Here is a 16,812-nt window from a genome sequence, read left to right on the forward strand (position 1 = left end):
CCCGAACCTGCTCTTCGAGTACAATGGGCGGTTCTTCATCCTCGCAGTCCCTGCTTGCACCTTCTACAGCTTGGGCGGTGGGACAGGAACTCTTGTTGGTGAAGACTGAGGCAAAAAAGACATTGAGAACCTCAGCCTTCTCCATGTCCTGGGTAACCAGGACACCAGTTCCCTTCTGGAGGGGGCCTACATTTACCCTGGACTTTCTTTTGTCCCCTACGTACCTATAAAAGCTCTTCCTGTTACATTTTATACCCCTGGCCAGATTCAGTTCTGCCAGGGCATTGGCCTTCCTTACCTTATCCCTGGCCACTCGCGCAGCCTCTTTGTAGTCCTCCCAGGCTACCTGTCCCCGCTTCCACCCTCTATAGGCTTCCTTTTTTACTTTCAGTTGGTCCAGGAGCTCCTTGCTCATCCACACCGGCCTCCTGGCCTTTTTGCCCGACTTGTTTTTCATCGGGATGCACCTCTGCTGAGCTTGGAGGAGGTGCTCCTTGAATATGGACCAATTTTCCTGGGCCCCTCTTCCCTCCAGGGCCGCCTCCCATGGCACTTGGCCCATCAGGTCCCTGAAGAGGCCGAAGTCCGCCTTCCTGAAGTCTAGGGCAGAGAGCTTGCCGTGTATTTTCCTTGCTGCCCCGTGGATCTTGAACTCCACCATGTCATGGTGGCTGCAGCCAAGGCTGTCCTTTACTTTAACATCCCCCACCAGCCCCTCCCTGTTGGTGAGTACAAGTTCGAGCATGGCACCCCTCCTTGTCGGCTCCTCTATCGCCTGCAGGAGGAAGTTGTCATCCACGCATTCCAGGAACCTCCTGGACTGCCTGTGCCCTGCCGTGTTGTCTCTCCAACAGATGTCAGGGTGGTTGAAGTCCCCCATGAGGACCAGGGCCTGTGACCGTGAGGCTGCTCCTATCTGCCTATAGAGCACTTCGTCCGCTCTATCCTCCTGGCCAGGCGGCCTGGAACAGACCCCTACCGTGACGTCCCCTGTCCGTCCCCATCCTCTAATCTTGACCCATAAGCTCTCTGTCAGCTCCTCCTCCATCCCCAGGCGGAGCTCCACACACTCCAGCCGGTTGCTGACGTAGAGAGCGACACCCCCTCCTCGTCTCCCCTTCCTGTCCTTTCTAAAAAGCCTATACCCCTCCATGTTGACGCTCCAGTCGTATGTGTCATCCCACCACGTCTCCGTGATGCCAATGAGGTCGTAGCCCTGCTCGTGTGCAAGCATCTCCAGCTCTTCCTGTTTATTCCCCATGCTGCGTGCATTGGTATAGAGACACTTCAGCTGGGCCCCCGACAAAGCCGACTTGCTGGCTGGAGTGACAGGGGTGCTATTGGATCACAGTTTAGGTTTATTTGCACTTTTCTGTGATCCTTCCTCAGCTTCTGGACCCTCGGTGCTGGCACTGGCGCCATGCTGACAGCAGTGGGCTGGACTGTGCTCCCTCTTCCCCAGCAACACCAGTTTAAAGCCCTCCGGATGAGCCTGGCAATATATATATGTGTATATATATATGTACATATAAAAAAATTCTTATGCTAAAATTGAGATTTTTTTTTTTAAATAATTTCTTACAGATATGAGGCTTATGTGGGTGTTTAGCTTGTCCTGTTCTTCCTGTTCGTAATTCTGAACCTACTGGCTAGTGTAGAAGAATGGTCGTGTGACAAAAATAAAATGGGATTTGTGCCTATACAGGATTTGTTCCTCGGTAAAGGAGTGCGCCTGTTGTTATTGCAGCGTGAAAGATGTTTGATTAGCGCACCACGTGATCAGACCTGTCTTGGTCTGATCACGAGTTAGGGGCTATTATTCAGAAATACGTTAATGTACTATTCCTTACTGTGCTTTCTTGTTTTTCATTTTTTTCAAAGAAAGGGTGGATTTTTCGTGGATCTTTTTGTGAGAGTATCAAATCAGGTTGCAGTAAAAATGTATAAGCAACTAGGCTACAGCATGTACCGTACGGTATTAGAGTACTACCCTGCTAGCAGTGGAGAGCCAGATGAAGATGCTTATGGTAAGTACTTGTTCTGCCTCAAGCTGAATGGAAAGAGTCTCATGTCAAGGTTTCCTGGGCTTGCTTGTATGATTTTTTTTTTCTTTTTCCTTTTTTTTTTTTATGTGAAGCAAGTTCAGATAGTTGTTGATGAAGGGGATTTTGCATACTCCTTTAGATAGCTTTTCATACTGAAGATTACATCAGTTGCAAAACTTAACCTCGCAATTTACACATTTTGTAGCATCTGTGGCAAAATAAACTACAAAACAAGAATAAGTTAGTAAGTACAAAGACACTTATCCTGTAGGTAAGATGAAAATTAAAATGCAGTTTTTAATCTAATTTTTCTTTCTGAGGGGCCCACACCCAGTGGCTGGGCTTTTTGCTGATGTTACTTGGGGAAGGAATTACAGTGCTTTCCTCGTTTCTTCCCATAGCAGCGACTTGAAAGTTTGTTTTACTCAAATGTCTGACTACAAATTTAAAAGTGTCAGTGGTCAACAGTGGCAGAGAATTGGTTGGCCTTTTCAGCTTAAAAGCGAAGGAACATGGAAATTTAAGTATATTAACGTTAATTCTGTCAATAAAACTGAAGTACCAGCTGCTTCCTCTTTCTAGATCTTTCCTTAAAGTATTCTCCCCTCAGAGTTACACGACCATGCTGTGTATCTTTTCTGTTCTTGCACTGTTCATTTGATACGCAGGGGCTGCGGACAGACATCTACTGTTGCTGCAGACACCTTAAGTCACATTTTTGTCCCTTTAGCCTAGCATTTCCTTTCCATTTGGTTGAGTTTCATGCAGTGTTATATTCCAATTGATAATGTAGCCACTGAACATTAAGGTCATCAGACTATCAGAGTGCGTCCAGAGGAAGGCGACCAAGATTGTAAAAGATCTCGAGGGCAAGACTTACAGGGAGCAGCTGAGGTCACTTGCTTTGTTCAACTTGGAGAAGAGAAGGCTGAGGGGTGACCTCACTGCAGCCTACAACTCCCTCAAGGCGGGCAGCGGGGAGGGAAGGGCTGATCTCCATCTCTCTGGTGACCAGCGATAGGACACCAGGAAATGGAATAAAGCTGCATCGGGGGAAATTCACATTGGACATTAGGAAAAGACTGAGAGAGTGGTCAGTCACTGGAACGGGGTTCCCAGGGAAGTGGTCACGACACCACGCCCGTTAGAGTTGAAGGAGTGTCTGGACAATGTTCTTAGTCATATGGTTTAGTTTTAGGTAGTCCTGCAAGGAGCAGGCAGTTGGACTCGATGTTCTTTATGGGTCCCTTCCAACCTGAGATATTCTATGAAATCTTCTTGATTAAAAATGGTCTTATTGTAAGAGAAAATATGGCTTTGCACAATGACTGTCTTATTACAATAGCTTTTTTTTTTTTTTCTTTTGCCACAGATATGAGAAAAGCTCTTTCCAGAGATACGGAGAAGAAATCGATTATACCTCTGCCTCATCCCGTGAGACCAGAAGACATTGAGTAGCTGTAAGCTGTGATTCTCGGGCAACTCACTAAGAGCATCAGGTTCCTTCTCCCCCTAGCCCCCAAGAACTTATGGATAAGAAATCTTTGGGTTGATGTTTTTCACCATGGAATACCAGAAAGCAATACCGAGAAGCGTACTAATGCCACTTCTGTTGGTAATGTCTGCATACTGCTGCACTTTGCCCATTCTTTTTCCTCTCAAATATTGGACCGTGAGAGACTATTAAAATGGGATTACCTCGTGTATGATGTTTTCTTGTTTTTCCTTCAAACCAAAAATACCTGAGGTCAGTAATAATAAAAACTCTTTCTCTTGTTCATGACCAATGAAAGTAGCGTACAATACCCAAGAAGCACAGCAGGAAGAGGACCATGTAATAATACTTGCATAAAAGATAAACCTCTTATACACAATGTAGAAATGTCTTTCCCCCTTTCACGGCACAGGCGCAGTACTAAACGTGGTTCACTGTCGATTTGAAAAAGCCACACAACCAAGGTAGTCACGGCTTTCTGTCCACCCTGGACCAGGTTCAAGATCAATTCTGTGTTCTGGGTACCCATACACACCTTAACATGCTGCGTCCGCTGGAGTAATCTGCGGTAAAGGTTTCTTGTTTTCTCATACTCCTTTTGCTCAATTTCAAAGTCAATGTAGGATTTCCAAAGAACCTGCAAAAGAGAAGTCTCTCATTATGTTCACAGCATCTTCAAACAGCCCTATAACACTGAGATCACTGACATAATGCTTTTTTTTGTTTTCCCCTTGTTTTAATGGAGGAGCATGGATAAATGTGGAATTTGTAGCAATGAAATTCAGACATAAAAGTGTTGACTGTACAGATAGGATTAAGACTAAGTAATATCAAATCTTGTGCACATAATCCATTTAGCTTAGTCCTGTAAGCGTGTTTTATCGTGGGTTTTATAGTCCTGTGTACCCTGTCAAGAAAGACGGTAGCTTAGATGAGACACAGGCTAAGCCACTCTGGTAAGCAGTTCTGTTCAAGATGATAGACTGTTTACATTTTAATTAGCCACACTGTGTAATAAGTACTGTCGTTTTTTTTCCCAATTTTCTTCCATTCTTATATCCTGCTTTCCATCCCTTTTCCCTCTCACTTTCTGTCCAGTGTCCTGTCTCTCATCTTCTCTTACTCTGTCTGCTCCCCATCTGTATCCCATTCCCCATCACTATTCTGCTCTCTCCTTTCTCTCTTTTCTATCTTTTAAAAAAGTTTCCTGTGCCTTTATTTTCTTTTTTTTCACTTCCCCCATTCCTCTGTCTTGTGCCATGTCCCATTTCTGGGTCCATGGAAGTGACATTAGGAGTGACAGGTTGTCTGAAGCATGTCCCTCTGCCCATTTCTGTTTTCTGCATTCTCCGTCTCTTTGTCCCAATCTGCATCTCTCTCTGTTATCACGCAGTCCCTCTCCCCTGTTCTCTGTCCTACTTTTTCTCTCCATATGCCACATTCCCTGTCCCCATCTTTATTCTTCCTTCTTCCTCTCCTTTTTCTGTCCTTTTGTACTGCTCCCTAACCTTATTTCTTCCTTAATCTCAATGTCCTTTTCCCTGTACCTTTCTGTCTCTGCTTCTTAGTCCTCCTCCCTCGTCTTATTTCTATCTTTATAACCCTCTGTCCTGCTCGCCATCCCTCTCTCCCTCCATTCTTCTCTGCTGCTCCTTGCCCGTGTCTTTCTCTCCCCTCCCCAGTCATTATTTATCTCCCTCTGTCCTTGTCTCCCTCTTTGTCTCTCTGTCCCTCTCTACTGCTCTGTCCTGCTTGCTGCCCCTCTTTCTCTCATTCTGTCCCAGTGTCCTGCTCCCTGATCCTCTTTCCCACTGTTGCTGTATCCTTTTGTCTGTCCTCTCCTCACCCCTCACTCTGTTTCTCTCGTGCTCTCTCTTCCTTTTAAATTCTCTCTCTGTCCTGCTGCCCGTGCCATTGTTTCTTACAGCATCCCTCTGTCCTGCTCCTTGCCACTGTTGTTTTTCAGTTCCTCTCCTGTTGTGCTGCCCATCCCTGGTTTTAGTTCATCTCCATCTTGCTTCCTATTCTTATTTTTTTTCTGTCCTGCTCCCACTCGCTCTTTCTGCCTCTCCTCCTCTGTCCTTGCTGCTTCTTTATCTGTCTCTGTCCTGCTGCCTTTTTTTTCTCACTGTGCATCTGTCCTTCTTCTTGTCTGTGTCTTTCTCTTGCCATCCCGTTCCTTGCCTCATGCATTCTCACAATGCCCCCCTGTCCAGCTGGCTGCCACTTTTCTCCTTTCTTCTGATGTCCTGTGCCCTGCTCCTCATTTTTGGCAGCCTCCACCTCTGCCTAGCAGCCCAGCCCAACAGGAGCCAGTCAACCGACCATGCGAGACGAACATAGCTCTGGAAACGGCTGCCGAGGCATTCCAGGGGCTGGGGGAGCGTTGGCTGCACCTCACTTCTGGGGCTGAATAAACACTCGCCGTGTCCTTTGACTTTCCGGCTGCGTTTCTGCTCCCTGTGCCCGGGGCCAGGGGCTGTGAAGAGCCCATGGGAGGAGGTGATGCAGTGTGGGGGTCAGGCGATGGCCCCCAGTTCCTGCCGGGCTCCAGCTGTGGGCTGGGGCTGGAGGAGCCCCAGGTGCGGGCAGTGAGGGTGATGGAGGCGGCCCCTCCCTGTAAAGGGGTGGGTGCTGCTGGAGGGGCTGGTGCTGCCCTGCCCCGGGTGGCCGTGGAGGGGCCAGTGCGAGCCATGGGAGGACTTACTGGCTGTGGACAGGAGCTGCTGCAGCGGGAAGCTGGAGAGGCTGGTGAAAGGTAAGGAAGAAAAAAACAAATGCCGTCTGACTGGTATCTGCCTCCTGCTGCAGCCCAGAGGGAGCCTCCCTCTCCAGGTGAGGAAGAATTCCTCTTCGTAGCCGGCGGCAGGCCAGACTGGCAACATGCACCGCAGGGTCTGTATGCAACCGAAAGCGCAGGACAGGCACGTGTGTGCGCGTGAGGCTGTGTGTCCTCAAAGCCTCCTACTGTAAGAGTGTAAGACGCCAGTCTGTTCTCTTAAGTGGATGACAGTGAAGTGACCAGAGGTACAGAGGAGGAAGGGAGGGTGGGGTGAGAGAGAGAGAGAGAAAAACTCATCCAAACCGTCAAATTCTCGCAGCAGATCTGAGAGCAGGAGAAGCAATGGGTCCTGGACCAGCAGCGTTGTTTCATCCCTCTTCTGCATCCTCATCCCTCCCTGCCTCTCCCTCTCTTTCTCTCACTGCTGTAGGTTTTTTTTACTTCCCTATACCTCTCCCTCTCTCCTGCTACCTCTTTGCTTTATTTTTCTCTCTGCTGCCCATTTTTTTTCCATTTATCGGTCTGTCTTCCTATCACAATTTTCAAAATTTCTCCTCATCTGCCTTTTAGCCTTTCACAGTTCCCACCCCCCATCTCTCTATGTCCAGGTCCATGTCCCTGATTTTTCAGTTCCTCTCTCTCTGCCCTGTATCCTACATACACCTTTTCTTTCTTACATTAGATTAAGTTATTCCAGGTCCCTGTCCCTTTGTTTTAATTTCTTCCCTTTCTGTGCCATAGATACTTTTGTCTGTATCATTCTCTCTCTGTCTGGCTCCCTTGGTCCCTCCCCTTAGCTCTTTGAGGTTTTTTGGTATTTCTCCGCCCCCCCCCCCCCCCCAACAACCCCTGCCCTCCTGTCTCATGCCCTCACTCCCCCCTCCACCCCTGTTCTGCCTCCCTATATTCCACCCTGACCCCCATAACCCCCTCTGCCTGCAGACCCTGGGGTGATGCCTGCCCCCCACCACCTGACACCTCCCACCTGCTTCCCTGCACCTCACTCCCATCTCAGTTGTTTTAATTGATAATTTGCAATTGTTTTCAGTTTTATCACTTGTCTTTCTGGGGGTTTATTGTTCTCTATTTGTTATCTTTTTACTCTTTTCCTCACAAGTGGTGGTGGTGGTTTGTTTCCTTTTAATTATTAAACTGTTTTCATCTCAACCCATGAGTTTCCTCACTTCCACCCTTCTCATTCTCTCCCCCTCCCACAAGGGCAGGGGCAGAAGACCAGCCCCAGCGGGGTGTATGTCATCCAGCCAGCAAGGTCACCCCCCCCGCGTGGTGTGGTGCGACATGGACACCGAAGGCAAGGGCTGGACTGTTGTCCAGAGGAACTCTCATGACACTGAGATCACGTGGAAGCAATCCTGGACTACATACAAGTATGGCTTCGGGAATGTGCAGGGCGATCACTGGCTGGGCACCGAGTATCTGCACCTGCTGACGCAGCAGGGCACCTACAAAATCCGCTTCATCGTGCGGAACAAGGCCAACGTCACCCATTACGCCGAGTACGACATCTTCAGGGTGGAGAGCGAGGATAGCGGGTACCCGCTGAGGCTGGGCAGGTTTTCTGGTGATGGGGATGACTATCTGACCAGCTATCACCCCAAGAAGGGGGGCATACATGACAACATGAAGTTCAGCACGACCGACAGGGACCAGGACCAGTACAGCGGGAACTGCGCCAACAGCTACGGGGGCTGGTGGTATGACCGGTGCCAGAATGTCCTGCTCAATGCCAAAAAACACATCATTTGGCCAGGATTCTGTGATAATGGCGACTGCACGTCCTCCCTCATCCTGGTCAAACCCACAGATGTGTGCTGACCGTGCCACAGTGCCCAGCCTCCTGGCAGTTTGTGGGAGTGCTGCCGTCCCCAGCTCAGTGCCCTGTTCCCGTGCCTGCCAACAGCCCTGTGCCAGCCCTGCTGCATGTCCTGCACTGCCTGCGGCTCCCGCACCGTCACCAGCTGAACGACAGCAGCTCTGGGGCTCAGGAGCGATCGCCCAGAGCCCCCAGAACGCGGGTGACTTCACTCAGTGCTGCGGTGGTGCCTGGCACTGGGACACAGGCACTGGTTTGGGGTGGGCGCTCCCGCTCCTGTCCTGGGGAGGGGAGACAGTGCAAGTTCCTTCCCTGTGCGATTGGTGTGTCCCTGCTTTGCTCAGGCCCTGCTCCCTCCCCGGGCCCCATACGCCCCACAGCTCTGCTACCCATGGTGGGAGAAATCATCTGCAATAAACCCTGGAGCCAAACTTTGCTGCCTCATGTCTACCAGCCGTCGTGACACTGCACACACGCGCGGGAGCAGTTGAGGTTGAGGTGGTGGATCTAGGGGAAAGTAGGTGTATGATGCAGATCCTCTCCTAGGCAAGGAGACACGCCTGCTTAAAGGATGCCCCATCTCCCTGGCATGTGCAGAGCTCACCTCTCACAGGGCTGACATGGTGGCTTCTGGTTTCAAGATGGTTTGCTCAGCCAGCTGATTCTGCTCCCTGGCTGAGCTGGTGCAGAGCTGGCATAGAATCATAGAATCATAGAATGGTTAGGGTTGGAAGGGACCTTCAAAGGTCATCTAGTCCAACCCCCCTGCAAGGAACAGGGACATCCACAACTAGATCAGGTTGCTCCAACCTGGCCTTGAACTTTTCCAGGGATGGAGCCTCCACCACCTCTCTGGGAAACCTGTTCCAGTGTTCTATAACCCTCATTGTAAAAAATTTTTTCCTAATATCTAATCTAAATCTACCCCCCTCTGTTTTAAAACCATTTCTCCTTGTCCTATCGCAACAGGCCCTACTAAACAGCCTTTCCCTGTCTTTCTTGTAGGCCCCCTTGAGGTGCTGGAAGACCGCTATCAGGTCTCCCCGGAGCCTCCTCTTCTCCAGGCTGAACAGCCCCAACTCTCTCAGCCTGTCCTCATAAGAGAGGTGCTCCAGCCCTTTTATCATCTTTGTGGCCCTCCTCTGGACCTTCTCCAACTGGTCCACGTCCTTCTTGTGTTGGGGGCTCCAGAACTGGACACAGTACTCCAGGTAGGGTCTCACCAGGGCAGAGTAGAGGGGGAGAATCACCTCCCTAGACCTGCTGGCCATGCTTCTCTTGATGCAGCCCAGGATGCGGTTGGCCTTCTGGGCCACAAGAGCACATTGACTGCTCATGTTGAGCTTCTCGTCCACCAGCACTCCCAAGTCCTTCTCCTCAGGGCTGCTCTCAATCCATTCTCTGCTCAGCCTGTATTTGTGCCTGGGATTGCCATGACCCAGGTGCAGGACCTTGCACTTGGCCTGGTTGAACTTCATGAGGTTGGCACGGGCCCACCTCTGCAGCCTGTCAAGGTCCCTCTGGATGGCATCCCTCCCTTCCAGTGTGGAAGCATAGCATGCAGCGGTTCTGTGCTGCTTTTACTTTTTTTTTTTTTTCCTGAAATATTTCAATGTTCCACAGCACTAGCCTGTACCGTGAGCTTTTCTCCCTTCAGTACGGTTGTTTGTTACAGCTGAGCACAGCTGTTGTACTTAATTCTGTCTGTGGTTTAATTCTTAGGTCTCTGGATGCAACATTGCTTCCAATGGCTTGTTTCAGCCACTGGGCACTGAACTGCGGCTGGAAGATTACGATTAGCCAACAGGGCCAGCAAAGCCCAGCGTTTTGCAAAATCCTTGCCCATAGTTTGCCCCTGTCCATTACTGGGTGGTTGGGGAAAGGGAAGAAACCACGGATTGAGGTGTGGAGAGGGTGGTGGGCTCCATGAGGGTGTGAGAGATGTGGGTCAGTCAGTCCCATAGTACTCTGCTGCACAGGGGGAATGTGGCTATGGATCTCCTTTGCAATGGAGGCAAGTTTCAACTTAGGATTCAAAAGAAGCCACGGTTCCTCTCCTCTTTTTTTTTTTTTGTAAGAAAACATGAGCTTGAGGAAGGCTTGTGGCTGTGAATCCTGAACAACTTGGGACTCTCAGGCCAAGATCTACAGCTGAGGTCCCAGGGCACCCTGCAGAGCTATAGCAGGGTTGCGCCGGCAGCCCTAACTGCCCTGGAGGCCTCTGTGGGCCTGCAGCCCTGATGCATGGGGAGATGAATGTATGAGGGTGCTGCTTGTTAAGAAAGGCTTCCCAGTTTGAGCTATGCAGCACATACAGATATCACCACACTGGAGCAAGCCTCTACAGACCCAAGCTGATCCAGGCCTCTTAAAATTCTGGGATCCCGGCCATGTCAGGCTGCCTCAGCTTTTAAACCTGCCCCAGATGTCCCTGTCATGCAGTGCTGTGTGGCTTTGCAGTGCTGTTGTCCCTTTCTTCCCTGTCCACTCTACCAGTTACCTTCCACGGCCTGGGCCAGCATTCACAAGGTTAACACGGCAGGGTGGTTGGCTCCAGGTCATGGCTGATAGGGCTGAACTGGGCTGATGCCTGCCTCCTACCCTCAGTGCTTGCTCTTGGCCATGTGGTACTGCATTCCCTTTTTGAAAGATGCTCACCTTGAAACACAACTATCTTCTTTAAGTGAAAGTTTTGTCTTTAATTCCTCATTTAAGCCTAATGAAAAATTTTCCCTTTGAAAGTCTTTTCTTACTGCACAGGAGCCTCAGGTCTGCTCCTGGCAAGAAACTGGCAGCGGTTACAAGAAGTTCCCAAGCAAATGAAGGATATTTAGGCATGTCTGTGAAGATTCTGAAAACAATTTTATTCTGCAGGATTGTTGTAGGTTAGCCCTGCTCTGGACCAAGCTACGCAGTCTCTCTCTCACTCCCCCCACCCTCCGAGAGACCGGGGGAGATGATATAAGAAAAAAGGCTTGAGGTTTGAGATAAGGTCAGGGAGAGATCCTTAAAGTTACCGTTATGGGCAAAACAGACTCGACTTGGGGAAAAATAGTCATTTATTTCTCAAACCAAAGCAGGAGAATGAGACAGAGAACAAGATAACCTCCCCCCACCCCCCCTCCCCGGGCTTAACATTATCTCTGCCACCTCCCCCCCCCCCGAATGGCACAGAGGGGGAAGAGGGAATGGGGGTTGCGGTCAGTCCATCACACGTTGTTTCACGCCGCTGCTTCATGGTCGGGGGAAGAACTCCTCACATTCCTCCCCTGCTCCTTCGTGGGGTCTCTCCCATGGGCCACAGTCCTCCGTGAAACTGCTCCGGCGTGGGTCATCTCTTCCACAGGGTGCAGTCTCTCCAGAACGGCTGCCCCAGTGGGGCCTCCATGGGCCACAGCCTCCTTCAGGCACCTGCCTGCTCCGGCATGGGGTCCTCCCCGGGCTGCAGGGGGACCTCTGCTCCTCCATGGGCCTCCCCGGGCTGCAGGGGCACAGCCGGCTCCACCATGTTCATCACCACAGGCTGCAGGGGAATTCTGGCCAGGAGCTGCATTACTGCTCCCCCTCCTTCTGCACTGACCTTAGCGTCTGCAGCCGTTCCTCTCACAAGAAATTCTTCTCAACAGGCTGGCAGACGCCTCTCAGAATCTCATTCACATCCCATCTTCTCTACTCTTTTTTTTCTGTTTTCCCCTTCTTAAATCTGTTATCGCAGAGGCGTTATCAGGGAACATTCTGCTACCAATCGGCTCGGCCTTGGCCAGCAGCGGGTCTGCCCTGGGCCCCACTGAGTCCACTGGATAAAGGGGAAACAACTTCTAGAAGCTTCTTACAGAAGCTGCCACCGTAGCTCCCCTCACTGAATAAAACCAGGACATTCCACCCCTCACCTCTGTGAATTTGTGCATGTCTGTGCAGATTCTGAAAACAATTTTATTCTGCAGGCTAAAAGCAAAGCAAGAAGAGAATAAGACCTTGCTGGATCAGGAGGGTTTTAGGTTTCTGTGCAGTTTTCTCTCCAGATGGAAAATGTTTGGAAACTGCTGTGTTTGTATAAAGACTTGTTCTACTAATGATCCCTAAAAACCCACCACAGGTGAAAGGCTAGAGACAAAGCAGGGAGCTTTGCTACTTTTCAGGAGAAGAGGAAAAGAAAACAGGTCTTCATATACAGGAACAACTCGATTCACCCCCAGTCCCCCAGCCAGCAAAATGGGTCCCAGCAGGACACTGGTCTGGCCGTGTGCCTGGTGCAGACAGGAGAGGAAAGAGTACTAATGGTAGGGAGCTGGTTTGATGAGGATGGCAGAAGCTTTGCAGTTCCCGTTGCACAGGCTGCCCCACTTTATGGCCCCCTTGACGTTCAGCTGTACGGAATAACATGCCGAGTACCACCACCCGCCCCCAGAGCGGGAAGCGCAGTTCCCTCTATAAGTGTCCTGATCCCAATCTTTTGTGGAGAACTTCATGTTGTTGTGAATGTTCCTGGGATTGTCTGAGTCCATGGCATCCTCCGCTGTCCCCGAGTACGTTCCCAGCCTCAGCCGGTACCCGTGGGACTCATCTTCCACACTGAAGAGGTTGTAGTCTGCAAACTTTGTATTGTTTGCGGCATCCCAGATGACAAACCTGACCTGGTAGACTTTCTGCCTGGAGATCTGATGGATGTACTCAGTGCCCAGCCAGAAATCAGTGTGCACGTTCCCAAAGCCATACTTGTAGGTGCTCCAGGACTCAGCCCAGGTAATCTCCGTGCTCTGCCGGTTCCTCTGGATGACCGTCCAGCCCCCGTCTGTTGTGTTCATCTCGCAGTACACCACGATGGGGTGCAGGCCTGTGGGCTGGATGACGTAGACGCCACTGGGGCTGGCAGCAAGGACCTCACTGCAGTCCTTGGGCAAACCTGCAGTGGGAGAGAAGGTGATATAACAAAAGTCTGTGCAACAGGACAAGACCATGTTTCACCCTGTGGCAGGGAAGAGGGACATCTGGCCAGAGTACCTGGGGGATAATCAGCTGTCCCAGCCCAGAGAGGTGAGTGTGCTTGGCTGGAGGTGAGAGTAGGTTGGCCTCAGCCCTCTGTTCCATTTCCATATGGGACACCTAACAGGAGGCAGCCTCAGTGAAAGGCACCAGACCCACTGGGCTCTGCTGGTATCAGACCAGGAGACTAAGGACACTAGTGGGCTGTTCTGGGTCTCCTGAAAAGGGATTGTGTCGCTAAAACCGGGTCACGCTGAGGAGGAAGGTGAAGAGGACCTTGCCTCTGCCTGTGACTGAGGGAATGGGTGAAAAATGACCCCTTCAAGCACACAGATACCCTTACCAGTCTGCACAGTGCGTGCGCACACACACACACGCACATGCATGCACAAGTGCAGCACTGCAATCTGCATGAGGTACACCTCCTCACATCCACCATCCTCAGTCCTGGAGCGGGGCCAGGGCTAGGGACAGCGTAGGGCCCTTCCCCACCCGGAGTTGGCTGCACATGAGTGCGCAGCACTGGGTCCCCCCTGTGCTGGCAGGTGTGGTCTCCCCATGCCTTCAGCTTGCTTGCTGCAGGACCTCCCACTGCGGTAAGGTCATCCTGACAGGTGGGCAGAGCTCCTCTCCACAGCTGAGCAAAGACTGGGGTTGATGTTGCCTCTCCCCAGCGTGCCTGCCTGTATACACTATGGAGGTGGTTTTTGGATCTGAGGCATGATGACACACCCTCTCCCAAGTGTCGCTTTACCAAGCCTCCACTGGCCCAGAGCATGGGCTGGGGCTGCTCACTAGCCAGGGCTGACCCAGACCGAGGAACTGAAGGGGGTTGGTGAGAGTACTGCGATGCCCATGGGATGCTACATACTGGTTTTCTTCAGAGCACTTGCCGAAGTGTTGGAGGGAGATTTCTTGAAGATGTTTAGGGTTTGTACACGCATGGAGTGGCCTGGGGCAGCCAAGACCAGCATGCAAGCAAGGAGTAGGAGGCACTGGGCTGCTAGAAAGGGAAAAGATGGAGAAAAGATGAAATGTGACCCTCCCTCCCGAGAGACGGGAAATCCCATGGCTCCAGCATTGCACAGTGTAACACGACCATGTGAGATGCAGGAGTGCACCAAGCATGCTGAGCAGCATCAGACTGGTCCATGGAAGCTGGAAAGCTTGCCAAAAGGCTTCAACTCTTTTGCCCTAGGGATAGAGAACCTTGCCTTTTCCCCTTGATTAGCTCCTGAAAAGTCACGCATGAGATAATTTTGGGTGGAGTGCCACTACCCTCCACAGTGCGCAAAGACCAGTGCACAGAGCCTCTCCCTACGGCTGGGCTGCCCCACCTGTGCTCCTCCCGTTGCTAGCAAGGAGCGCCCGCTTCCCAGCCCCGTACTCACCCACGGTGTTCAGAGAGGGATGCCCTCAGGAGCACAGAGCTGTGGAGTGGCAGGTCTCACAGAGGCATTTGTAGAGTTCCCTGCTGTGGGCGGGGTGAGTGGATCCTAACCCCCCGCTCCCGGCTTTCTTCCTTCTGGAGGAGGAAACTGGGCTGGCTTTCCTCTGTGCCCTTAGAAAACACCAGCTGAGATGAAGGTGCCTGTGGCTCTAGATGCATAGTTTTCTGAGCTGCAAAGAAAATAACTCCTGTGCCAGCAAAATTTCTTTGAATGGTCTCTTCTGTGAGTGCTTAGCTGCTTGGATTGAATTTCCCCTGGAAACAGCATATTTGGGACCTTTGAAGAGTGCAGCTCAGTAAATAAACACTTGAATGCCAGTCACCAGCCAGTGTGGAAAGCAAACACTGGGGATGTCCCCGCCTCACACCATTACAGCAGGGTGCTGCCAGGTCAACTGCTTCTTGTCTAATGTGCTTGTGAGAAGCCCAGCCTAGCTCTTGGTGGGGAAGTTAGAGCAGTCTTGAGACTCCCAGAGAGACTGACTGTTGTGGGACAATATTTGGAGTGGCTAGTTTTTTCTAGACTGCATGACAGCAGGCAGATGGTCCCCATCTGGGGGAAGCAGAAGAGGTCTCTGTTCCACATTCCCGATCTGCAAGGATGCAGCTGAATGGGTCTGCTGACAGTGGCTAAAAGGTTTCTGTAGGCCAGTTGAGATAGCTGTGGTCTCTGGGACACTGGGTTTGGGAGACTGGCCATGCAGGATGGATGGCTGCAGAGTAGAGCAAGTGTCTGCCCAGGAACGGAACTAAACTGGGTAGATGTTGGATACCTGGAGTACCAGGGGCACTTAGTGAACAATCCAGACCGAATGGAATTGTTATGTTTGTGAGCAGCAGGCCTCAAGGACATCACTGAAGCCGCTTGTGAGAAAGTACTGAAGCTGCCTGTAAGAAAGTACTGAAGCCACCTGTGAGAAAATAATGAGGCCGCCTGTGAGAAAGTAATGAAGCTTCCTGTGAGAAAGTAAACGAAGCAACCTTGAGAAGAAGGAAAACAGCTGGCATACGTGACTGGGGGCTGAATGTGAAGCAGGGTGCAGGTGGAGAGGGCCGTGCGCGTGAACATAGAGACTTAACGAATCATATTTTAGCTAGGAGCGCGTGCATGATATAGTTAACCAATTAGTAGAGAGCTTGCGCATGATACGGAATTAGAAGGGCTATATTAACCGGGATGTATCAACAATAAATTGGCATTTGCTTGATCATATTGGTCGTCAGCAGTGTCCGTTACTTCCGCGTCAACAGGTGGCGCCCGAACAGGGACCCTCAGATCGGCGTTGGACATCCCGACGGAACCGAAATAGGAAAAGAAGAGGGGGCGGAAGCCGGTCGAAGGCGAGTGCTGCCCCGGCACTCGGGAAGTCGCTATAGCGCAAAAAGGTACAAAAGGTACGGAGGGAATCTCGTCTTGGCCAGGCGAGCGGCCGGGGAGGAGATGGGGTCCACACTGACCAAAGAGGAGTCAGCAGTGGTTAAGCTCCTCCAACATATGCTCTCTATGAGAGGACTGAGTTATGACTCGGCCGTCCTAGAAGCTTTGCTGCAGTGGGCAAAGAAAAGGGAATTAATCTCCACAGTTGATGATGCTTTTGAACTCCCGACATGGGAGAAGATAGGAAAAGAGCTGTGGGATGAAAAAAGTAAAGGATCAAAGGAGGCGAGCAAACTCTCCACCGTGTGGAGGCTAATTAACGAAACATTGATAAGCATGAAAGCCGAACGTTCAGTTGCCACATCTGCTTTTGTGGCCTTAACTCCAGCCGGCAGGTCCACCTCCGCTACTAGCATGCCGTTCTCGGGTTTAACGAGCCCTGCCGCCGCCCCGGCTCGTGCTGAGGGTGGGGGGGTTCGAGTCCCAGCAAGGACTGCAGGAGCTGCAGCCACAGCCCCTATAACTATAGATATACAAGCACCAGAAGGAAAAACTGCCGAAAGCCTTTCACCATCAGATGTACCACCACCAGGCACCCCGCCACACTGCGCCAGTGCAGGCTCAGAGTCACGAGCCTTTTCGCCGGCGCCAGCAGCTCCGGTTTATCCCCCGTTACCACCTTCTTCCCTGCCACCACGGCATGAGGAAGAGGGGGATGAACATTCATCCGGCTTGAAGGATGCACAGCTGCAAGAGACACTAAAAAGGCTAGAAGCCCTAGAGGTTCGCCTAGAAGCGTCGCTGGGAAACTTGTCAACTCCTTCGCCTGTGCCACATCGAGACCT

General features: G+C 51.1%; 2 protein-coding genes across 2 annotated transcripts; one reads left to right on the forward strand and one right to left on the reverse strand.

Moving 5' to 3' along the window:
- Positions 1 to 7,606: 7,606 nt before the first annotated feature.
- LOC147601534 (fibrinogen-like protein 1-like protein) lies at positions 7,607 to 8,275 on the forward strand. Its single transcript, XM_086744500.1, has one exon. The coding sequence runs from the start codon at positions 7,622 to 7,624 to the stop codon at positions 8,156 to 8,158; it is 537 nt and encodes a 178-aa protein (XP_086600626.1). The 5' UTR covers positions 7,607 to 7,621; the 3' UTR covers positions 8,159 to 8,275.
- A 3,361-nt stretch (positions 8,276 to 11,636) lies between these two features.
- Positions 11,637 to 14,208, reverse strand: LOC147601535 (fibrinogen-like protein 1-like protein). Its single transcript, XM_086745052.1, has 2 exons — positions 14,011 to 14,208; positions 11,637 to 13,059 (listed from the first exon to the last, which is right to left on the reverse strand). Exons 1-2 carry the CDS (start codon positions 14,111 to 14,113, stop codon positions 12,431 to 12,433), a joined length of 732 nt encoding a protein of 243 aa, XP_086601178.1. The 5' UTR covers positions 14,114 to 14,208; the 3' UTR covers positions 11,637 to 12,430.
- Between the last annotated feature and the right edge of the window lie 2,604 nt (positions 14,209 to 16,812).

Source organism: Chlamydotis macqueenii, chromosome 3, assembly GCF_036417535.1.
Source record: "Chlamydotis macqueenii isolate bChlMac1 chromosome 3, bChlMac1.mat, whole genome shotgun sequence".
Lineage (NCBI taxonomy): Eukaryota > Metazoa > Chordata > Aves > Otidiformes > Otididae > Chlamydotis > Chlamydotis macqueenii.

What these genes read in the sequence shown, in the direction of transcription:
- LOC147601534 (XM_086744500.1), top strand. Translation starts at nt 7,622, where the DNA reads ATGGACACCGAAGGCAAGGGCTGGACTGTTGTCCAGAGGAACTCTCAT.
- LOC147601535 (XM_086745052.1), bottom strand. Translation starts at nt 14,113, where the DNA reads ATGCTGGTCTTGGCTGCCCCAGGCCACTCCATGCGTGTACAAACCCTA. An exon ending in AAGTGCTCTGAAGAAAACCA is followed by an intron (nt 13,060 to 14,010) that starts GTATGTAGCATC and finishes CTCCCACTGCAG; the next exon opens with GTTTGCCCAAGGACTGCAGT.